The sequence below is a fragment of the Nipponia nippon genome, unplaced genomic scaffold, assembly GCF_047370975.1.
Source record: "Nipponia nippon isolate SJK-2023a ecotype South Korea unplaced genomic scaffold, ASM4737097v1 scaffold_2, whole genome shotgun sequence".
Taxonomy (NCBI): Eukaryota; Metazoa; Chordata; class Aves; order Pelecaniformes; family Threskiornithidae; genus Nipponia; species Nipponia nippon.
The window spans coordinates 100,658,765-100,684,475 of NW_028262336.1; the positions used below are offsets into that span (position 1 = coordinate 100,658,765).

The 25,711-nt window shown below is 36.5% G+C and overlaps 1 protein-coding gene across 10 annotated transcripts in view; it reads right to left on the bottom strand.

The window, feature by feature from the left end:
- Window positions 1–25,711, bottom strand: part of LOC104010901 (RCC1 and BTB domain-containing protein 2) — a 37,606-nt gene that overhangs the window by 8,356 nt on the left and 3,539 nt on the right. For 2 of the 10 annotated variants that reach the window (XM_087756967.1, XM_087756968.1), the window contains exons 2-12: window positions 24,976–25,040; window positions 19,603–19,666; window positions 17,556–17,613; window positions 16,556–16,714; window positions 15,935–16,085; window positions 13,676–13,842; window positions 12,815–12,973; window positions 11,149–11,256; window positions 9,112–9,254; window positions 7,173–7,363; window positions 2,937–3,063 (exon numbers count right to left, since the gene is read on the bottom strand). In XM_087756967.1, the coding sequence (XP_087613093.1) occupies window positions 2,937–3,063; window positions 7,173–7,363; window positions 9,112–9,254; window positions 11,149–11,256; window positions 12,815–12,973; window positions 13,676–13,842; window positions 15,935–16,085; window positions 16,556–16,714; window positions 17,556–17,613; window positions 19,603–19,666; window positions 24,976–24,994 (1,346 nt within the window). In that variant the 5' untranslated portion in view covers window positions 24,995–25,040. The other 8 variants (XM_087756973.1, XM_087756969.1, XM_087756972.1 and 5 more) reach the window with 7 other exon arrangements.

Below are 25,711 nucleotides of genomic sequence, written 5' to 3' on the forward strand. Positions count from 1 at the left end.
CTACATGATTTCTTGGTTTGAACACATTAATTTCTTTAAACCTTATAAGTCTTGTAAATATAATTCAGAATTTTATTTCTGTTATTAATATTTTATAGTAGGCTCCATTTCTAACAATAGCTTTAAGGACTGTCCATGTGCTTTTGATGTCATTTTCTTAAATGCTTTATACATTAACTATGGATTTTATTACCTGGCTTGTAACAGATAAAGTTTACAATTAAGTGAGTTAGACAATTCTCACACTTCAACCTGCTTTCTCCAACATGACCTAGTGAGGAGGGAAATTATTAGTATTTTAGATAACATTTATTCCAGTGTCATAGTCCATTCACAAATTACAGCGCTAGATTTAATCATTGTACTCAGGGATTAAAATATTTAAAGTGAAGACACTCACACCCAGATCTTTCGTCACCTTTTCTTTATAAGTCTGAATCCGTTTGTGACAGACAAGATACAAACAAGGAAAAAGCACTGCCTTTGATAGCTGTACTCTGCAACTTACAGTTCACAGTAACTTACAACTCACTGTAAACATCCTGTAACATTTGAATTATTTTCAAAATTTTTGCTGATGGAAATGAACATCGCCACCTCAAGTAACTTTTCCTATAGCAGCCACAATTTAATTGGACTCTTTTATACTACACTACTTATTTTCTAACTCTCCCACATCAGAATTTGCTTTTCTTTTACTAAAACTTTTATATAAAAGGTAGGTTGGTTTCCTTTTAATGACACTAGGACAAGTCTACATCGCAAAGACAGCATAACTTAGATACAAATGAAAAAATTATTCATGTTATTACTTAATTTACCTTTTTCACATTTGATTTTACTGGTTATTTAAAGAATTTTTTTCTTAGCATTTTATTTTTTAATAAAATAAATAAATATCAAGTAAAATTAATAAAGAATTTAAAAGTCATTATCTAGCTTCTGCCACATCTTGTACCATATTCTGGCATCGGAAGAGGCAGACCAAACCCCATTGCTTTGTTTCCCTGAGCCTCATGTGCAGTGGTGGTGACCATGCTATCCATCCAATTGATGGAATAGACCTTGGGAGTGGTCTGTTGCCCCGACGGCACTACATGAAAGTAAAAAGTCAGAGAGAAAGTGGTACACATTGCTCCCTTAAAAATTAATAAGTAAACAAATAAAAATCAGTTGGTACTCATCCTTCAGCCTCCAAAGTACCTTAGAGTGACTCATCCTTTGGAGTGCCTCTCTCCTTCTCTCTCCCTCTTAGTAGAGACAGACCAGACACCTAATTTTGGCTGGCTAAATGTAGAGCAGACAAATCCCACCCACATACCCATATGTATCTGTTTCTCTAGGCAGTATGTTGCTTGGCCAGCCTCTCACTGTGCTGGGCATTGCCCTGCCATTTCACCACCATCACAAGATAATAACCCCCAGCAATATGATCTAGTTCAACAGTAGGCATAGAACAAGATGGAAAAAAGTCTTCATAAATGGTAAAGCAATGACTGGATAATGAAAAGGAACTTTTACCAGCATTGCATTCATGACAACGCTCTGGAACAGGCTGAATGCTGCAAAATACCACGTTAAATACATTATCCTCTGGTCCATTGCATTATGAGACTATAAGGCTTAAAGAAAATATTAATTCTACAGACTGCGTCTGATGCTTTATTATTCCCGCACATTATTTTGATAATGCCATACATTTAAATCCATTTTAGAATTAGATATATTTCCTTCCCAGAATGCCGTATAATCGGAGAAAAGTAGAGCGAGAAAAAAGAAATAAGGAGAAGTTCCATATAGTCTGATTATCAGGAAAAAGAACCTCAGAAACATTTGGGGATACACAAGATTTGAAGCAATATCTGATGAAGGACACGTGGCATTCCAAACAAAGAAGATGGACTATAGGCACAAGTGTAATGTACAGGTAATGAAACCAGTAAAGGGAAGAAAACAGTAATACAAGTAACTGGAGGAGTAAGAGGAGAGCAGAAAAGACCAAAAAAAGGGCAGGCAAGAATTAACACGGAACTTTAATTTTGCTCAGTAATATACAAAAAATCACTAATGGGACTCAGGAGCAAAAGCAGGAAGACAAAAGTCTCATAAGCAGGATGAGACAGCCAAGCATTTTGAGAAGGAAAACAGCAAAGCGAAAAGAACTATTGTAACAATGAGGAGGATGGAGCAGAAGCAGTTAGCAAGCCAGAGGAGATCTAAAGCAGTGTCTCTCTAGAATATCCTAGCAGAAACTGCATCAGCAGTAACAAACTAATCTCTGCAGGTTAATAACAATGTGATTACTCTGTACATCTGCATATGTCAAATCTCGCTGTAAAGTGGTGTTAACTTGCAAAAAACTGTAAAAACAAAAAGAGAAGCCAGCTTAAAAATCAAATTCACCGATAAGGTCGTTTAAAACAAGTAGGATAAGAAATCTGACAAAAAAGGATAAAAAAGATAATCTGAAGAGCATGTACAGAAGTTGCTGAAACAACTGAAGGGTCCTGTGGAAGGAAAGAAAGGCAAGAATAAACACAAAACCCTCAAATCATCCCAGTGGAGGAAGCCAAGCATATAAAGGAGAAAAACCCATCCAAACTACAGGGAAGGCAGCAGAAAGAAGTGAGCCTTTTCCTCAGCAGGAAAAGGTTATTAGAAATCAGGGTCAAAGCCGTTTAAGTGGCACGAAGGAGGATACAGGTCAGATGGAGGAAAGTGATGAAAAGGCTGGTAGTAAGCAGCATGTTTGGTAATTCCAAGCAGTGAGGAAAGGAGGAAAAGAGAGTAACAATGAAGAATAGCAGGTGAATCCCATGGCTGAGGGAAAAGGGAATTTGTAAGAATAAGTCAAGAATTTTGAGCAGAAATTATTCAGCACAGTGGACTACACTATACAGTTTAGTTTATATTAAACTATACAGTTTTTGCCTTACCTAATTTTAAGAAGAACTTTATGAACATGAATGTATTTTCCATCCACTAGAAACTTCAGGTCTGCAGTTTCAGGGTTGTCAAATTCCTTCTTTAGTGACTGGGATACTGTTAGATGGTCATCAGGCTCTAGAATAAAAAGGGGAATTAATAGTAAGTAACACAAGTATCTCTCATGATAACATCCTAGGTATCTGTCAGCAATTAACACTCTTAATAAATATGACATCTCTTTAAGGCTAGTAAAAAACCCCAGCAGACTATGTGCTCAGTATGAACCCCCAGAAAAGCAAATAAAGGGCAGCTTTCTTCAGTTCTTACTAGTTTCCTACTCCAAACAAATATCCCTATTTAAAAAAAAAAAATATAAGTCCCACTCCTCTAACTCATCTATATAAGGCCAGAAAAAAAAAAACTAACATAGTCTCAGAAGTTTAATGCTGCATCTGATAGCAAATGCTATCAGTCATTACTGGGTAAATTATTCTAAATGAAAAGTGTTAGTTACTGTAAGATACCCAAAAGGTCAATAAAAAAAATCACCATAAGATTTTCTAGAATATCCCCATGAGGACATATTATCTTACAGCAGAAATAAAGCTATTACATAACCAACATATTGGTTGCAGTGAAACTGCCCAGGACTGTATCCCTCAAGGTGAATACCAACAGTTACAAGTCTATTCAAAAAGTGTTTTCCCTAGACTTCTGGTGTTAGAAGCACTCTTTGTGCCAATGTCTGCATATTCCTGTTTGTGTCATATTTACGTACATCCCACTGTGCTTGTGACACTTGCATTAAAGTTACCAGACAGCCTTGAAAAGGCATCCATTGTCTGCATACAAATTTTTAGCTCCTGAACTGTTTCCAAATCTCCATCATATCTGGTAGCCTCCGAGAACTATCTTCTTTAGTACTACTAAAAAATTAACCCCCCCAAACCCCATTCTTAACCCAGAAAACATTTTGTCTTCTTACCATATAAATACACATTATTGGTTTATACTAATTTTGTGGGTCAGTAATAAGCTGTTCTCTACAGAAAATTACATAAATGCTAGGTCCTGTAACCTATCAAGCTAGAAATAATACTATTCTGCTGAAAATGGAAAGACCTTCCCACAAGCTCTAGAAAAAACTAAACACACAGTTTGATACTGTTACACCTTGTTTAGCACAGTTATTTTCCATTTCATTTAGAGGATGTCACTTATGTTCAGGTATACCCAATTAGGGCAATAATTATCGAAGTGCATTGGATTACAGGTAAAAGGACTGGGAGGGAGGAAAGCCAATGTAATGATAATAAAAAATCCTTCTGAAATAATGATACTGTAAAATACTTTGTTAGTTCTTATTTTGTACGATGTGGCTTATTTATTCAGACCTCTGCTATCTGAGTAAGTATAGTGATTTTAACAACCAATGCAAAGCTGAAGCTCTGCTGTAATAGTTCAAAGGATCCTGCACTATCCTGTTGTGAAGCATATCTATCTTCAAAGCTAACTGGCAATACAGATGTCCATCAATATGCATCTCCAGATGACTTCTACAGCTAGCAGAGGTAAGCTGAATATAGTGGGGTTCAGTTAGGAAATTCTCAGAGGGGAAAACAGGTGCTTTTATTTGTTACAGCAGTGAAGGAGTAACCAGAGGAAGGAAATGAAGAGGCGGTTCACACTGACAAGGCACAAAGCCAAGAAAACTCCTTAGCAGTCAGTGCTAAGAATTGCAATAGAAATGTTAGAACTGCCACGAACGGAGAGTGCAGGGTAATGCCTGGGTGTGGAAGCACCAGAATACAAGAGACTGAAAAGGGCTGTAAGCATGGCAGCTGTCCATGGCACCTAGCTCAGCAGATGTTAAGATCCTAGGATGCAGCTGCCTGATGATTCTCAGCACACTTAGATCAGGAGACAACCAACAGTGAGCCAGTCCTGATGATTCACCAAGGTGGGACACGATGGAGAAACTAGTCACTCTCAGCTCCTAGAGTGTGCAAAAAGGCACATGTGAAACGAGCACATGGTCATCTAATTAAAAGGAATCCAGGAGACATGATGAGGGTCTGGTAGCCAGCATCCTTTACCCTGTGTCATCACAAGGAGCCCTGCTCAGACCACGTGAATACACATTTCAGTGCCGCGACGCTGGACAGACCACGCGGCACATAGGAAAATGTGGGTTTGAAAGTGCATCTGAAAATAGTTCTGTTTAAAAATAAAATAACCTTTTCCTCCTGTAAGGTTTCACCTTGTGCTTCGGTACAATGTTGCAACACTGTACCAACATTATTTCCAAAAGGACCAAGACGTCAAGGTCAAAAAAAAATAAAAGGAGCTGCTACAGTCAAAAATGACTCCCAAGGTGTGAAGCAGTGCAAGGAGGCTGGGTGTATCGTTCATGGTGACGATGAAGGTGGTGATAAAAGATGTGTTGGGAAATAGTTACGAATGTAGTCATAACCACGTTGTGTTAGAGTGAATATCTATGAGTATTAATGAGCAATATGCACATTAATAAATGAGTTACTTGGAAGTCTTCAGCATAAAGGTGATAATTACATGAATGATCATACATAATCCCACTCAGGACTCTTTTAGCTGACCTAAACCAGCATTTCTGACCTAAACCAGCATTTGTAAAAGAAGGTAAGAAAAGGTGAATTTGCAGAAAGGAGCACTGAAAAACTGTAACAGACAGTTTCAGTCTCACTCAAGCAGTTGTCTGCTCCATGAGGAATGAAATAAGGAAAGAGGCATTTTTTGCTTCTTGCCTTCCTCCACTCTCTGAAAAATTCCTCAATACTTTGCACTAAACTGAGAAGAAAAGGCAAGAGAAAAAGTGAAGGGGAAATTCTGATAGCATGAAATAATATTTTAACTGAGCAAGAAGAAACGGAAGCTTAAAAGCCCCAGAACCCTGCTAAGACACATATAACTGAATTCATGATTAAGCTACGTATACTAATAACGTCCCATTTCCTTCATAAAATAACCAGTTCTTACGGAAGAAAAATCCGAACATGGTACAGATACTTTTATGTAGAACTTACAACTGACAAACACATATTTACATGGAATGAAACACCCCATTGCCTGGGATTTTAGTGCAGTAACACAATTTTCATCTAATTAGTAGTAGGCAAACATTAAGAATATTAATAATTTCCACAGTAATTAAGCATATATCTTACAGCTCTGAACAAGCCACCCTAGAAAGCACAACTGAGAGCAAATGGGGGTCTTTGGACCGTGCCATAAAACATGAATTTTGGCAAAGCAGTTTCCTGAGAACAGGATTCTCCATTTAATCCCCTAGTCTCTCAAAGCTGAAATATGAGTACTATTAACATAATTTCCTTACCTTGGCATCCAGAAGGCACTAAGGGAGCAAAGAGTGTTCTACAATTGTCAGGCAAAAGCACACAGCAATACAAAAGCAATTACAAAGGCAGTACAGAAGTGGAATGGAAGCATGATGGACTCTACAGTTCAAATTACAAATTAACAAGTTGCTGCATTCCAGCTTTTAGCTTAAGCTCCCAGATGACACCTACAGACAACCCCAAGAGTCTCATCTTTGATTAGGTCAGCAAAACCAGTAACTTTATTAGCAACCAATGTGGGATTAAATTTGTAGCTGAAGCATGAACTCTCTGTTAAACAATGCTATGTGCTTAACTCTTTCTAGTCAAGGCCAGCAAGACAGACCTTAATGTTAATCAAATATCTGAGATCCAGTAACTTGTTTCTTCAGAAGCCCAGGTCATGATCACTTGCGATAAGACTTTAAGTGCCTGTGGCCAATTCTGAACATGGGAATTTGGCTCCCTCGTTCTTAGTAGTCTACTTAAGGACATCAAAGAAAGCTTCAGGGTTCCTAAATGTTCTGCATGGCTCCCTCAAGTCTCCAAATTCAAACTCAGCTTCTCCACCCATGGCCATTGTACAGTAACATTCAGTGACTACACAAAAAAAACCCTCCCCAAACCTAAGGCATTTCCCCACAGAAATAAACCACATCAACAAAACAGTCATTTAGCACTGCCATCAGGCCTTAGCAATTTTTTACAATGCCGTATTACCATTTACACATTTGTAATATATGATTACGATTATGCTTCCCAGTATAAATTTTTGCAAGAAACTAAGTTTAGGCTTCAAATACATGCAATTGTTTTATGCACTAATGATTCTATTTAGAAGATGTCAAAACAAAAAATATTTAGGCTCACCTACTGACAGAAGGCGCCACATAACAGCAGGGGTAGCAAAGCAAGCAAACACATCATCAGTGCAGGCAAAGTGAGTGAGGTGGGGAAGGATCACTGACTGCCCACGGCATTGGCCCCACATGTACACCTGGCCGCTCTGGGTCTTGGCAGCCGACGTGTGAGCAGAATGGCAGGCTGCAATCTCTATAACTCTGAATTTATAAGCAAACAAAGAAAAAACGCAAGTCATTCTTGTAAGAACAAAATGCAGTGAAGCAGCTCACTATGTCCTGTCTTTCTCTGGTGCAAAACATATTTGTAAGCATGCGTGCACTTCCAATTGCAAGAATGTTTTCCTATCATACGTAGCAAAATTAAAAGGGCTATCAATGTTTCTTCAAATAGCGTGCACTCAGAAAGTTTCTCAGTGAAAAACTTCATCTTGGGAGTGAGGAGACACTGTTGCAGCAGAGCAGTATATCTGCTGCAGCACATGCTCTACTGACCACCTCAGCCCCCTCAAAGCAAGCTATCATGAGTTTCAAGTCTCTGAATGTCCTTGGTGGTGCTCGGCAGTGAGGTGAGTGGCTGTATTAAGCTGTAGAGAAAGGCTGCTTGGAGAAGATGAAGAAAGAAATGAGGAGGTGTTTAAAAAAAATAAAAAAAACAAACAAAAAACCTTTTTCCTGCTTTCTTGTTGGTAACAGTTATAAACCAACAATTTAAACATACTTCTTTTAATTAAAATACTGAAGTGTCATTACTCATACAATTATTATTACCTACGTTTAACAGACTTTCATTTTGAAAATTAAAAATTAGAACCAAACAGCACTAAAAGCTGTTTCTAAGTGCATGTTAGCTCTGTTAGGCTATCTCACTAATCCTAAAGTTGATTTAGGATTTCAAAACTCCCACTGTTACAACATTACACAATCCACTGTTTTGCAGTCTGAACTGCTGCTTGTTTACTTGTTTTCCCAGCTGCCTGGGGAAAATAGCTGGGAAACAACTCGTTTAAAGCTGTATATACAAATCTTGCAGGCTTTAGTGAGGTAATATTCTCATTGACACCAGGAATGCATATTCTGGCCAACAAAAAGGAAAGGCAGCATACAACATTGAAATTTGTATTAAAATGTGGTAACATTTTAACTGCAGCCAAAGTGTCTGGAAAAAGTTCAGCTACATTTTAAGCAAAAGCACAAACACACATAAAGAAATACGAACATTTGAAAACAGGCCATGGCTCATCACCAGAAAGGAGTTGCCTCTTCCTTACCATAATGTACACAGACAAAAGTTTAACATCCTTCTTTTCTTATTTTTCACAATAGGAGGCCAAAATCAAGACCTCAGTAGTAAGGAATAGATTCAAATTTCTGGCCACATATATATATGGCTTTACATTAGCATTAGAAATAACTGCCCCACTACCCATCAAGGACTTACAGGAAAATATTTAACTTGTAAAAATCTAAGCTTAATTTTCAGGCAACAGCTTCTCCCTTTCTCTTTATCCTGGGTTATGAGCTGGATTTAATAGCAGAAATAACACAAATTGCAGATGTCCACTCTTCACTTTTTGTGTGTGTACTTCTTGTCAAAAGTAGCATATTAAAATACAATTTATATTCAGAGACAATAAAGCTTTTATTGTTGACTTCGAAACTACACCCCTGAAGAGAAATTGCAATTAAGGACTATAAAGTTCAGTGTGAGCCAAAGCAGCAAATAGCACATTTGGGCTACTCAGAGCATTCAGTTTCTATTTCACAAGAACGGTTATGGGGCAGATTCAAGCACTTTCAGTGAAAATTCTGTTCACATTTAGCAGAACCACCATTGCAAAAAAGTATAGGCTATTTCCTCCAAAAAATATATTAAAAATGCCATAATTTTCTGTAGCTCTTCTGAGAGTATGCCAACTAATGTCTGACTGCTAGACTGTAAGTATTACCTGTCCTTATCCACGATAACTGTTGTAGGGTAAGACTGGTTACTTTTATTCCCAGTACCTAACTGGCCATATGAATTGGCTCCCCAGGCATAAATCTGGCCTTCATCTGTTAGCACTAATGTATGTGCATAGCCACAGGCAACCTATAAGGAATAATAAAAAAAAAAATAATCTCATTTTTATGTAAGAGAAAGTTAATACAGACAGATATATGTTACGCTACGCGTTAATGTTATTGATTCCATACCAGTGTAAAAAATTACAAAACTTACAAATACAGATAAGTTTATTAAACAGGCAAGCAAAGTAGGTGAGGTGAGGGATGCACTTGACCCATTGACCAGACTGGCGGTATAAAAACTTCTTCACCGAAAGGGCAGTCAGGCATGGGAACAGGCTGCCCAGGGAAGTGGTTGAGTCTCCATCCCTGGAGGTATTTAAAAGACGGGTAGACGTGGTGCTCGAGGACATGGTTTAGTGGTGGACTTGGCAGTGCTATGTTAACGGTTGGACTCGATGATCTTAAGGGTCTTTTCTAACCTTAATGATTCCATGATTCTATAACTTACACCACTGGAGGGAAACTCTCCACAGCTGGCCCTGAGGACCACCAGTGCCCACACAAGGTAAGCAACAGGAGCAGCCAGCCAGGAAAGAGAGGGAAGAGATGACACTCTCCAACTTGATGGCAGCACACAACTGTGTCAGCTCACATCCTCATGTGGAAACCCACTTGGTCCTGCTGAGCTGCCTCCTCAGGTACCCTGCATAAGGTTGCTTGAATATCCACTCCACGATCTATATGTGCAGCACATGCCCCCCATACAGATACACAGTGGCAAAATTACCAGCAACAGTCTTGCTCTGCATGAGTTAATGTAGCCGGTCATAGCTAGATGGCTATCAATAACCAATGTACCTTGTTCAAAATTCTCTCATGTATCTTTATATAATCTGCAAAGCACATATACCATAAGTACACGTAGTCCACTGACATCCATGAAGCAAGTGATGTGAGTTTAAATGAAACAAATCCTTAAGTTATTTACTGATCGGAGGTCTATGAAGTGGATGGAAATAGGATCTAGAGTCAAACTTACTGGAGCACTCATACTCTCTAAACAGGAGAATAAATACAGGGGAAAATAATAATAACTTTATTACATTATTCTCCAACAGCAATTGTTACCAGCAAAGCTACTGTCTACATCCTAGGACCTGAATGCAAAACTATGTAATTAAATTAGTTTATTTTTAAAGATTTAAAAAATCCATAACTTCCCAGAGTAAATGTAATAAATAGGATCCAAAGTTCAAAACACACTTGTAAATTTTCACTAGGTTACAAACGCAATGTTTTCTAGCAGAATGTGTCATTTTCCTGACAGTATCCTCTATTTTGGATAAATCAATTAAAAACTTTCCGTATCAGTTCTGTAGTTACTTTAAATATTTCTTGTCAGTCAAAAGAAGTTATCAGTTTGCTAGTTACACCGATGGCAGCCCAGTTATTTGGTAAAGTGTAATAACCACCCAAGATCAAGACCAACCATGGAATCACACTGACTGTTGACCAAAAGCAGTTGGAGACAATTTGCTCAGACTCCAAACGCCAGTTAGTCACTGTGGCTGGGCTGCAATTCTAAAAGTGATATTCAGTCTGCCAGAAAGACAAAATGCTAAACTGCAGCATTTTCCCAGAAAAGAAGACAGGGGTTAATGAAGAATGGGATAGCGTAAGAAGACTTTCTTATTTACTAAAATAACATAATTTTTTTTTTATTAAGTTTCACAGGAAAAAAATGACCAAACATTTCTAATGCCCTAGTCCTCTTCAAGCACAATCCTGACCTCACTGAAGTCAATGGCAAAATTCCCACAGGGTCACCGTTTCTCCCCTACAGACAGAGGTCCATTTTAAGATACATGTTTTTAGTCTGATAAACGCCACTTTAAACAAAGAGATAAATGTAGAATATGCCTTAGCCTATTTCCAGTTGTTCATAAAGGGTTTGACATGGAGCATCACACACATACCCGCTGTACGCGAATGCCTTGCAAAGCTGCTACTCGGCATGGTGTTGGCTGATTGCCGCTGCTGCCCAGTCCGAGCTGGCCATTACCATTGTAACCCCAGACATAGACCTTAAAACCAGAGACAGGGATTTTAACTGCTTGCTACTATCTACTTCTTTTGAAAGCAATATATCTATTTCAGAGTTACAGTAATAGTTTTCTTCAATATTTCCTGTCCCCACGCCTTAGGATCTGTACTTTATACGTAGATACACACAAACACACACACATTATACATACCTATATAAACATACATATACACGCACACACACACGTGTATGTTTTTCTGTACCAGAAATTTTGCATGCTGCTTCTGTTTAAAATACCAACTGCATGCTTATCTAAAATTCTAAACCTCCATATTCATGTTGCTCTTTAAGAGTTAGATTATGTAAGACTACAATATTTTAATATTAAGAGTAGAAAATAAGTGATTCATATGGCTGTTTCCCAGCACAGAGCAAATTCAGCATGAATACTTCCCTTTTTGAAAAAGCTAATTTCTCATTCAAAAATCCTCCAACAGAAAAGAAAACACACTAAAACAAGTATAAACTGGAAGCTATGCACAACAGTTTGAGTAGGCCGTTAATAGCTTTATGCTGAACATAAGAAAAAGGGAAAATACTGAGCTCTGATAATTTCAGCGACATATGTTCTACTGCAAACAGTCAATAGCTACTTAGGTGTAAACTGAAATGCTTGGAGCGATGGAGCTAGAGAGGATGTAGGCTGCCCCAAATCTTCAGCTCATATGAACTAAAACAACAAGAACACTACAACCTCTTCGTATCTTTGCAATGAGGATAAAAAAAAATGAGAGGGATTCAAGGGGTACTGCAGTAGAAGAAATATATGCAATGTATTTTTATTTTATCTGTTTTCTCTTGAGATCAAGTGTGCATATATGAGCACTGAAAATTAAAACAGCATTCACTGATTACTCTCACATTCTTGATACTTAAGACTCTAGTATAGACAATAATTTATTTTTCTATGAATGTGAAAGACAGCAGTGGGATAATGTATTAGTCAGCACTTTCATTTTTGCTAGAATATACCAGCTTTAAAAATCAGTAGATCGGTGATACAAACTTAGTTATTTTTACATAGAGAAAATGAAGCTAGCATGAAATGCTAAGTATACGTATATAGATTTGATATGATTTAATCCCAAAATCTGTAAAAATCTTCTGACCTTCACAATGCTATTTTTACTTCAGAACTCTATTTTCAAGTATATTTGAAATTTGATACTTGAATTCCCTCAATTCAAAGCCAACTTCAATAGCTGATACAAAGTAATAGCTAAATTTTATGAGTAATCTCATAAACCAAAAAGCCATAAACCAAATGTTAGTGAACAATTTTCCCTGTTTCACTCTACCTCCTTTCTAAAGAGGAAACCATAATCAGCATGGATAGGAAGATGTGCTTAAGTATGTCAGAATGTGCAGGATAATTTACGACAAAGTTTTTTATACGCAGTATAAGCAGGTAGATTTGAAGGAGTCTGGAAAGGTATACTTATTTTCTGAGTAGTAGCTCATTACTGACAGGTTTGAAATTATCTACATCCCATGATATCACATAAAATAAGTCAGAAAATTCACTTAAAGTTTCTTACCTCTCCATTCTCCACCACAGCCATAGAGCACATCTGTCCACAAGCTATATTAACTACTATTTTATTTTGTAGGCAGCTGGTAACTCTTCGAGGAATTGGCTGATTAGCTGTTGAACCAGATCCAACTTGGCCTGAGTTATTATAACCCCACGTATATACCTGTTGTAAGAGAATTGTCATAAAAGAAGGCTATATAACATACAGTTCAAAGTACATATTCAAGAGAGAAAAAAGTTATACGCATAAAAAATTACATTTTGAGTTCAAGTGGATGTATTCTTTTAAAGATCTAGGCAGATACATAGGTTTACAATTTAATTGTTTCTATCAAAAATATGCCACTCATAATATTTATATCTTCCATTCTTTTATGTTCCTCCAATCAAAGGTAAGAGGCAACATGACAGTTGCATTAATGCTGGAAGAATTCATTGCCAGTTTTCCGGAACTCAGAGTAGAACAGCTAAGTGGACACAAATGGCACCCCAAAGTAAATGACAGAAAACTTTTTATTTTGGTGGGTAGAACTCCTTACATGAACATGATTTATATTAATGTCAGCTTTAACACCATTAAGCATTTACAGTAGAGGATAGCATAGGAAGGAACTGCCTGCTCTCTATGAAGAAATTATAATTTCTTATTATAAGCAGATGTGGCACAAAAATCAGTGTTCTGCATGCACTTCAAAGCAGCTAGACCCTACCAGGTTTTCCATTTTTATCAAATATTTGTGTCGCATCAGCACTGTCAGGATAGCAAGAAGCAAGGTCTAATGCTCTAGGTGCAGAATGTTTTCATGTTTCTCACATATGTGAATTTCATTAAGAGAAAAGGGAGATTTATTCCAGCTATTCTCACCTCTCCATCAGACGTTAACACCATAGAATGATGAGAGCCACAGGCAACTTCAATGACTTTCTTGTTCACCAAGTTAGTAGAGACTTGACAGGGAACGAAACCATGATTTGTTGTACCATTGCCCAACTGACTATAAGCATTATGACCCCATGTATACACTTCTCCTTCTATAATAAAAATGTAAAAAGCTGTTTTAAAATCTTTATTTTTCCAATGAGCACACAACGTAAAATTACAAACTGAAAAGTCAAATTCAATAACAATATACATATTTAAGTGTATATATATGCCCTTTGGGGCTCTTAAGCCTACGGACATACCAATGCTACCTTCACATAGTGTTGACCACAAATCCAAAAGGATAGCATAACCATAATCTTAAAGGAAATCATACAGCTAAAAGAAAGGAGACAGTGCAATACAGAAGAGAAAAGGATGAAGTGACAGCCAGGAGTCCCCATTTCAATTTCTTTATTACTGACAATCAATCAAAATTTCTTGTCTGTGCCTTCGCACTGTTTCCCACTTTGGGAAATTCAAATAACATGCTTTCATTCCTTTATAATATAGATGAAGATGCTTGTAAGAAAAACTTATTATTATTTATTAATAAACATAGTATTATTTTCTTATTACTTAAACATGCTATTCATGTCCTGTATTTTGAGAAACATGCTAGTAAAATTAAGAATGCAAGAAATGTCTGACTGGATTAGACCCATGTTCCACCTAGTGCAAAATTCTGTCTCCAACTGGCAATAGAAAAAAGCTGCTGTTTAAAGGAAAAATGAGCCTGGTCACTTTTTGCAGTTCCCAAGCATTTACAATCACTGGAGTACAGATATTATCAGGTACTTCTGATTCTCTTTAATGTACATGTATTGGCCCATTATCCATGGAGCTAACACCTTTTTGTACTCACTTACTTCCATCTGCTTTAAATAGAGAGTCCTCTAGTTATGGTAGTACAAGACTTGTCTATCATCATCATCATCATCATTTCTAAACCTAAATTACACTATTACTGCAGGAGAGCTAGGTTTGACATACAACTCTATCAGATTTCTAAAGAGATCACCGAACTCCTTATCCCTAAGAAGGGTTCCCTCAGAACTACAAAGGCAAAATGTGCTACACTAAACCAATATTTCTCTACAATAACAGGTTAAATCTAGTGACTTTATCCTGTCAAAAGCAAACAACCTTCTCTTCCTTTCACCAACATGAGAACACAAATTTCAGTAAACAAGTGAAACAGCCACATAGAAATATACAACATAAACTGGAAACGATAGTAATTAACACAAGAATTGTGAAATACATGAGGGCTGTCTGAAAGGTAGGTTAAAAGAGGCTGTGCTGAATGGAAGTTACTAATGCAAATGGAGTTATGAGTAAAAATCATCAAGCATCAGTTCTGGACCTGTTCTTTTGCAATACTTCATTTCATCATGTGGGTAAGGAGTATGAGCGTGTCAGTGAGACCTGCCAGCAACAAAGCTCAGAAGAACACAGACGCATATATAAAAAGCATCCAAAATGGTTTACCCCGAAGACTAGAAAAAATGGTGCAATATCATTGAATATAAAGAACAGTCACACATCACAATACAATTCCCCCTCACCTACCTTTAGTAATCTAATCTAGACTACTCAAAAAGATTTCTTCTCATTAATGGAGAAAGAGAGACAAATTTTAACATCATCAGTCAGGCTGTAACAGAACATCACTGGGAACATGATATTAGTCATTTGTCTTTGAGAATAATGTACTTTATTATGAACAGAAGGGCCACTAGCATGATGTCGATAATAGAGTGCCAATGAGACAACAGAAAACAAAAGGCTGAGAGGCAATAAACTGGTCTTTAGAGCACATCCAAAAGTAGGTACAGGAGAGAAGAGATGCATTTTAGCTAAAGGACAATGTTGGCACAAGAACACATGGGCATAATGTAGCCACTAATGCATTTCAAAAGCAATCAGAAGTTCCAAACCTAACTGCAAAGTAAAAAAAAAACAAACTTCTAAAAGTAGTAATGAGATCAAAGCAGAGCTTGAAAAACTTTTGAAAAGAACTAGTTATGAACAGAGCTAGCTGACAGGTCATGTTTACCAATGAAAATATACTGGACTTGACTGATAGCCCAAAATGTCTATCCCAATTCCTCTCTTACGTTAGCAGCACAGACCTTTCACACATGCTAGACTAATTAAAGTGGACCTATCTGAAAAAGCAATATTCAGATCATACTTTACCTTCTGTAGCAAGAACAACATGAGGGCCACTTCCATAACTCAGACAGGCTATCTTTTTGCCACATAGAGAATCTAACCTCCTTGGTTCAATAGTGCTCTGCATGTCACCTGTTCCCAAACACCCACTGCAGTTCATGCCAAGCACAAAAACCTGTTATAAAAGAATCACAGAATCATAATTTGGGTTGGAATGGAGGACCTCCAAAGGTCAACTAGTCCAACCCCCTGCTCAACAAAGGTCTAAATAGATTAGTCCATGTCCAGCCGAGTCTTGAACACCTCCAAGGAAAAGATCTCACAACTCCTCCAGGATTTAACCACTCATCACATTTTTTTTTCCTAATACTGAATCAGAATTTTCCATCTTCCAGCTGGTGTCCGTTACCTCTCACCCTGTCACTATGCACCTCCAAGGAATGTCTAACTCCATCTTCTCTTTATCCTCTGATTGTGGTAGGAAGCCATTAATTTGAATTGAAAACGCTTTAGTGGCAATCAAAATGATCAGGCATTTTTGCATGCAACTTTTTCTAAGTATACTATCATAGTACTGACTTTCAGAATAACTTGATACATAAATGACTAAATATGTAATGTTCGTACACACTCTTGGACAATTACCTCGTCATTTTCAGTCGCATACAACACTTCATTACCAGCACTGCCAAATACGCAGGCTTGACGAATTAACTTGAGCTCTTCTTGGGAGCAGAGAGAAAAAATTGGCCATTTTCCAACATCCAGCATCTTCAGGGCTGACAATAATGTTGCCTCCAAGACCTGATATTATAAAAAATTATATCAAATACCTAGACAGAGAGAAATACATACCTTTGCACAGTAAAAAGGATAAATTTAGAGAAACACCACCACATCCTTTCTCAACCACAAACCAGTATTTTAATTCTAGAACAATACTTGGAGGGAAGCCATTAAAATAAACAAACAAACTATAACGTGATCGAGAAAGAAAGGATCTATATGCATGGAGAAAAGTATCATATAAGAAGTTAAATGGTGAGGTTGTATTTTCACTATATTCATACAACATAACTGCTAGCTTACAGAATTCACTGTAGAGGATTCTAATATAAAGTGTAAAGTATACATTCAAAACTTGAAAATAATTTGTGTCTTTTCCTCTGGTGCTAACATTACTGTTAAAAGAAGAAACCACAAAAAATCTGCCCAAGAATACACTTATCTTTGAAAAATACATACATTTGTGTAAGAAATTTTTTCCTTTCTCCTTTACCTCTGAAATTTACTTCTGTGTTTCAACAATTATTGAATCTTTGGGAACTTCCTAAGAATATTTGCATTTTATGTAAGTAGACATATAATAAAAGCAAAAAGATAATTGAGCATTTTCCAGCCTAGCCAAGGACAAATGACAAGTTTATAGTTAAAGGAAAAGAAAAACAGATCTCTCCACACATTAAAACTAGTCAAGATAATGTCTGAATCTCATGCAACATTTCTACTGCTTTAGTATAGCATAAATCAGAAAAATGTTGCAGTATCAAAATTTAATAGGAAATTTTGCATGAAGCATGCATCAAATTTTCTTTACTGAAATTAAAACAGGCTCTGGACATGAAAGAAAATCAGCATTACTTGCCAGATCAGAAGGTAAGCAAGAACAGATTTTGCCTCTCACAGACATTATGTAGTTCACCCTGTAACAGTGAGGACTGCATCATTAGTTTATTTCTAGCAAGTAGCAGACTTAGAAAATGATCTGTTATAGAATATAATTTTTTCTACCTCTGACTGAAACAAAGATGTGAATAAATTCTAGTTTGGAGTCTGAAGCATGTTATGTCAGTCATAAGGATATTGCTTTTTTGATTAGTATCACTTATTATGAAAAAGTGTACACGGAAACATAGATAATGTTTGAAACTAAAGAAATAATCCCTAAATTAATCCTGAATTAAAATCTTTAAACAAAGAGCAGTTAATCACACATTTCTTTATAGTATACTTCTGAGGAAGAGAAAGGAGGGTTGGTCATCTTCCCTAAAGAAAAGCTGTGGTTTTCATCAGAAAAGTTCTTTCTCCATCTCCTCACACCAAATAACTGACCAATTTCAGCCAAATTTGCAAGTGAAAGGGAAGTAAGTTTCCACTGACACAATCCATTTGGCAGCAGGCAGCTGGACAATCAGACATGTGCGTTATGAAATAAGTCAGCAAGCTAGTAGGTCCAAGCTAGTCCTAGCAAATGCTGTCCTCCATGACACATAGCAGGGTTATAAGAGACAAAGGACATGAATCCATATGGAATCAGGCTTCATTCATCTGCTGTTCGCAGAACAATTTGTTTTATGTCAAGTAGTTAGCATTAATTATCTGGAGGATTTTAGGCACTTTTAAAATGCGATAATGAATACTGAAAGCATCACAGACTAGTCTTCCAATTGCATCAACAAAACTGCATCCCACTTTTGCTTAAGACTGATGAAGCTTGAGGTTCAAAAGGACAGTCAGGGTGTCCTTCAATTGTACAGATTTCCTTACTGGAATAACATACTGGTTTCTTTAAAATGTGGGTTCGAAATTCCAAGTGCATAGTGGGTCAGAACACATTCATCTTAAATAGAAAAGTTTTTTCTGTAAACTCCTCCTACAAAGCACTCATGTTCTACCCTCGTAATTAACAGGTTAAAAAACCCCAAACTGTAGCACTTCTTAACACTAAAATAATACACTGAAGGAAAAAAATCCACTATTATAAAAAGCACCCAAGGAAACACTTAATCATACTGTTTTGTTTTTTTTTTTTTTTTTTAACAAAAGAAATAACAACAAACTTCATCAGACTAAAAAATATCTGTAATCTAAATCCTGCCTCTGGAATTATTGCAATCAACTCAGTAAGAGATATTCTCTCACCTTTCAAGATTTTCTCCCCTCCCACACTTCTCCATTATATTTTGTCCCAAAAAAACCAAAAAACAGCTTCAACTATCAGCCTGCCAATATTTATGTCACACAAGTGATCAGTCCCTCATTATATTCCAGAAAGTCATGAAAGACAGAGTTACACCAGAATTAGAGATTTCATATGGTCCAGCTACCTATCCCAAAGGTGTATCAGATATGCCTCAAGAATTCCTAAAACTTCTACACTTCATTTGACCTCAGCAATCAGTGTGAAAGCTGATTATTCAGTATTATTTGTCATACAGATCACCTTAAAAGGCATCATCATTAAGCTCAAAATCTGAATGATGTTTCATTAAGTTTTACATGCAGAGCTTTCAAAGAAAAATGGGAGGAAGTTTTTATATCAAATTATGCTACAAAAGCTCATTCTAACAAGTTTATGTTGTTGAAACATTAGGCTGGAACATGTAACTTTAGAACTTAATACTAAATTAAACAAGCCTTGTAAGCCAAATGAGCAATTCAACCTAATTAAAATGAATATATTGTTCTTCTAATATTTTGTGGATCACATAAGCAACATTTCTTTCACTAGTATCATTTTCCTACCTATAATTTTGGGGTTTTGTTTATCTTGAAAGCTACTAGCATGTACTAAGCTACTGCTAAATGGAACCAATCTTCTTCCTTTTGAGTAGAGCAGTATGGAATTCTCAATACAAATTCACACTCTGACCTTGACACTGACTCCTTGAGAAGGAGGAGATTCATCCTACCTTGACACTGACTCCTTGAGAAGGAGGAGATTCATCCTCCATATGGATTTGTGCTTGTGTCCCCCTGCAGAGAGAAAACTGTGGTTAAAATCACCACATCACTGCAGCAATACTTTATGGAACTACACACACTGAATAGTAAGCCAGAACCATTTGCTTCTGTAGGGTGAGAAAACAAGAAACACAAAGCTCCGTCAATTTTGGTTTTATATTCAACTGTACAGCGATCAGTTAGACAGACTCTGCTCTTCTGTATTCTTACCTAAACAAATAATTCTTGGACAAAACATTTTTTGAAAACAAGTAGTAAAATTAATCAGACTGTGATTGGAAAGGAAGAAGTTTTATTAAACACAATACTCCAATGTCTTTTTATTGCAGTAAAAATAAATTTAGCACCTCGCTGACATAATTTTTCAAGACATTTCTTTCAGCAAAGTACACTGGTTGGAGCTTTTCATTTCTGGCTTAAGCCTTCAATTATTCCAGTTCCATTCTAAAAACCAATGTTAGAAAAATATTAGGGTCTTTTCAGGTTTACTGAGAATTGTTAAAACATTCAGTCTGTTTCACAAAATATTGCCAGCCCTGTAAATTACTTGTATAATTTCTATGACATGCATCATCAATAGAAACAGATTTTCAGATCAGATGTTTCTTCCCAAATAAATATGCACTACTCTACTATCCTTGAATTATTTCCTAACATAAAGCCATACAACTCTTCTACACATCATTTTCTTTAAGGTACACTGGTTCAGGCAATGCTAAACATCTGTTTACTTTTCACTGAAGATTAAATGTCTGTAAAATTCTGACTACAGTCAGAATAACATCCAACAAACAAGAAGTTACCATTTTACTTAGTTACTTTTCAGAGGCATACCACACTTCAAAAAAAAATTATCAAATGTAGCTCTATAAAACTACCTAACTTGCTACTAAACACGTCTCTTATGTAAGATTTGTGCTAGAAGACTTAGGCCAAGGACAAAGAATACATGAAATTCATATGATTTAAATATTATAAATGTTAATGATTTAACAAATATGATTCATTTACTGAATAAAAAAAAATATTTTTATTTACTCGAAACAAATAAAAAAACCAAACAATTGCTGCTGCTCAACTATACTGAATATGCACACTGTTAAGCTTGCGCTTTAATAAAACCCATAAATCTACATACACACAGTGTATTTTATACACCTAGTTTGAGACATTAAATGATAAATTCATGTGTGAAAGTCCAGCTACTTTCTTGTCCATTTTGACTGTAAACTTAAGGCTCAAACACACAACCAAACTGAAATAACTTGAAGCAAAGTCATATTCCCTTTCAAGTAGAAAAGACTGAAGGGCTGATGCAGTTGCCCACACATTAGCACCTACTGCTATTTGAGATGACCTCGGGGATCCCCAAGACCAAACGGGGCTGGCAGATGTAATACAGGACCTGTAGGGTATCCATGCCATGCTGGAGCAGCAGCTAAGAACTAAACGGCACTAGACAGTTATGCACGTGCAACTGAACACAGCCCTGAATGGGCACCCATGGCCATTTAGGAAACTTTACAACTTAATGGATACCGGGTAGCTTGTTAAACTCCTGCTGTTAAGTGATTTGTTATTTTGTTATTTTCTTCAACACACTTACTTGTTCAAACAACAAGAGTGCAGCCAGTTGATTTTGTGTACATTATTTAAACTAGAAACAACTCAATTAAGGCCTTTGGCAGGACCACAGCCTGAGCAGGACTGTATTACTGAGCTGCCATTCTGAAACATTTAATTTCAAGTACGTGAGTAGCCCTACTGTGAAACTGGACATCAAGGCTATCCAATATTTTGCAGCGTCAGCTTCCAGCACTCCCCAGTAATGCTGATAGGTTACCCACTTCTTGGCCATCCTTAGCCTACACTCAGCCCACAGGGCTAACACGTTCCCCAAGAGAATAACTATTAACTATGAATTTTCTAATTTAAATAAATGCAGAATTCTGTATTTCCTTCCTCAAGCCATTTGATACATAACTGATATCCACGATTCTTCAAGTTCTAATATTTCAATTCAATTGCTTCTGTTTAGACAAAAGCATCGTTTGACTTTAAAAGCAGTTTATTTGTAAGTGTAAAGAAAGATACATTAGGATGGACCATATCAGTTACCTAATGGAAGGTTCTCCAGCCCACTACTTTTTCAAAGTCCCACAAACATGCTGACAGTTTTGCCCTAACTTTTCAAGAGCAAAGATCACTTACATGTTCTCACAAGTCAAAAGTTATACCACATTTTATCTTATATATAACTAAGAGAAAATTACCCTGCAACTCCATTCTTCAAGCTGTTCTGCAAACATAGACACCTTGTTTCTTAGCAGCCCTACAGGAATACATGGGATGGCTCAGATTACACCACTTTATTATTTTATGAAAATTCATGTATTCTAATAAAAGTACATACTGATTGCCACATGTCTGCATCTGCAAAGGTGTTCTTTCTAAAAACCTGTAATTGATTTAAGAGTACATATTCACCCTGGGATCCTGAAAATAAAGACAGACAAAAAAATATTGTTAAGCCTGTCTAAGAATCATTCTTATCAGTATACCCTTAAAATACTAGTGATTATTCATATTTGCCTACTCGTAGGAATTTTCCCTTCAGAAAAATAACCATTGTATATACAGAGTGAAGCAAACAAAAAAAAGGTATTTTCATCAAAAATTAAAAGATAAAAAAACGTATTTTTGAGTACTTCAGGTACAGAAGAAAAACACACCCCAGCTATTTCAGACAAGATATTGGGGTTGTTCATCAACTAAATCTTATAATACGCGTATAATTGCTAAGAAATCTTACTTTAAAATAGCTACCCACTACATCTTAAAAAAAACCAAAAAAACCCAGCAACACTTACTTTAGAAAGTAAAAAGGTAAGCAAGACATATTTCTCATGTATTAAAACCTTATATACATTTTCACTAGCTGTGTTTCAAAAAAAAAAATTCTAAAGTGCAGATCTAGAAGACAAAACTTCATTGTTGTAAATATTCATTTCTTGAGCAAGTGCACAGCATTTTAATACAAAAACATTTATATTAAACTTTCACAAATCTCTTATCTGGAATCCAAGTACAATTTAAGAATCTGGACAGCATACTCTGGCAGTCTGAGTTTAGGTCTTGGAATTTGAAAGTTCTGACCCTTGTTCCAGTCCAGCCATGACAGGTCTTTGGGTAAGGCACATATGCTTCTGTGGTACAGGTAAGACTGAGTTAAGGAACACAAATACTGGTTCTAATAGACAAGTTCTATTAGCAGTCTAAGACCATTTAATCCTAAATATTTAAACAGGTTCACTGGCTCATTTGAATGTAAACATTCTTGTAGATTCTCTCTCTAGGAACTTGGCAAGCAAACAAAAGTTTTCAGAACTCCACTTAGTATTTCCTCCCCACAGACCCTAATTTGAGCATTTATAAATCTCAACTACTGAATCAAAGGTCTGTCTGGAGCTTCTTCCCCAAGGACTCTAACCACAGGCTTAGGAAAGATTAGGAGGAAAAAGTCACAGAAAAACGGGTCTTGCTGACACCTTCAGGAAAGGAATCTAACCTTCTCTGACATTCTTGATTTCTCAGCAGTTTCTTGCAGGAGATGACACACCAGTAATATTGTCAGTTATTCCTACTGCACAGGTCACATTCCCTAGAAGATATGAGTCTATTTTCAAAATTATCTTCCTTCTTCATGCACGAACAGTGAAATGTCACTACTCCGTCCAGTGCTGACAACAAACTGACAGAACTCCACTTGTCATTCATTTTTCCATTGATGCAGCATTTTTCATTACCAAGAAATTGCAGACCTTGAGAAACAGTAAGTGATTGTTTGAAAAACTGCTATCTCCAACCAAAGCGTAGTCTTCTCTTGTTGCCTTCTTGCTTCTTGACACCAGACTGTGACTTCTCGGCTCCTGATGCAAGCTCCACTGGCTGCCTACTAATTGCAAGAGCAAATCTACATGCAGTTTAGAGGCTAGATCCAAGAAACTCTGAAAGACTGGAGTATTACAGTCTGAAAGACTGACATCCTTGACCTTGCAAGGTAGGTAACTGCTACAGAAATTTCTAATTTGAATGATCTGAGATAAGACAGCTTTATTTCTCCAGAGAAAAAACTTCGGCCAAAAACATCTTGTCAGACACCACCTCTCTTTTGGCATGACATCCAGTTCCACCTGTCGGCTCCAGGGATGGACCTCCAACACAACCCCACTGAAGTTATCAGAAGTCCAACTACAGGCAGCATGCTGTACTGGAGCTAGATGCTTGAAATCTATTCGCGAAGGCCTTTTTTTCAGTAACATCATCACCCCCAAAAAGAAATTGGTTGCCAAGAACAAAAACAGTGAAGAATAAAATGCAAACAACACACAAAAGAAAACATGGGCACATGAAAAGCAAGGAAGATAGTGGGAATACTGTTCTGTTACCCATGCTTAGCACCATCCTCAGTACAGGTTCAATACTGCTGTGATAAAGAGCAAATACATCAGGGAAAAATGTTTTGAAAGAAGTGAGAAGACAGGAAAGAAAACAGAGGGCATGATTTTTCAACTCTCCAATCGTTTAAAAATAAGTGTTAGGGTCTGGTGTGAAATTTCTGCCCTAAGTGACAAAATTGCTTTGAAAAATCATATGTAGATTCCTGGGACACCTTCCCCTCACCTCCAAAAAAAAAAAAACCACCTTGGGGTTTTGGGCTAGCAAGACAATTTGACTACTTGATTTTTATAAAATCATGTAGGACTTTTAAAAAAGTCCTATATGACGGTAAGACACAGTTTATATTTAGTTTCTTTATTTTTCCCATTCCTATTCCAATTATTTTTCTTCCCCTTAGAACTGCCATTTATCATCATCATTGATGTAGAATCGTGTATTGTTTACCTGCGAGCAACAAGAGTGGAAGTGACTGAAAAAAATGCATCATCGTCCACCAGAGGGAAAATTTTTAAAGCAGAAGAAAAAAAATCTCAAGTTCTTTTCTCATTCTACAAATCCTACAGTCACCCTGAAAAAATAATTTCAAAGCAACTAACAACTAATAAGAAAGAGAAACTATATAACAAACTAATGAAAGCCAGAAATACAAAAACTAGAAAATAGTAATGAAGTTTATACTAAAATTATGCCTCTAATAAGACCTACTGAAATATCAAGGTCAGCAGCTAAAAAAGCCTGATAAGAAGGTGTCAATCAAAAATATTTTCACTTAAAAATCTTTACACTTCTTTCTACAAGTGCAAAAATACGTTTTGAAGGCAATCAAGTGTTTCAGATCATGGAAACAATGCAAGAACTACCTTCAATGCAGAAAAGCATTACAGGAGGATGCTGGAGTCATTTCCACATAATTAGTGGTTTACTTCTGCAGTAAAAGAAAAAAAAAATACAATGAGCATTATCTCCAGACCTTGAAGTGTATTAAAATAATCAAACATTTTGTTAGACAGTCTCTTGGGAACAGGATGTCATTCCTGGATCTAAATCTAACCTAATGTAATCTAATGTAACCTAAATCCAACCTGAGATGCTGAAAAAAAAAATTTGTTTGCATTTTTTAATGCGGCTGATCCAAGATTTTCAGAAAATTAACTTGAAAAGCTCTTTCTCTTTGCTGAATTGTTAGCCAAACTCTAAACACCCTTCAGTTCCTGTAATCTGTACATACACACAAACATAATAAAATACAACTAATGCAATTGTTAGCTCTTGCTTATTTTAAATATTACGTAAAATTTAAGTTACCGTATAATTGATTTGGTAGAATTGAAACTTATACTGATTCTTCATTTTGACCTTCTGACATAGGAGTTCAAGGAACCGGCTTTAGGGAAACAAAAGTATTCTGAAGATTTGGTTTTAAAAGAACTTTTATTAAAAATATTAACCATGTAACAGAGCAAAATAATTCAAAATAATGCAATAAATATGTGAAAGAAACAGCTATGATATTCTTATAAACTTAAAGAATCTCGGTACAGAAAATGTTAAAGCTTTAAAAATTTAAGAAACGCTAACAGGTCATCAAGGTGCTCA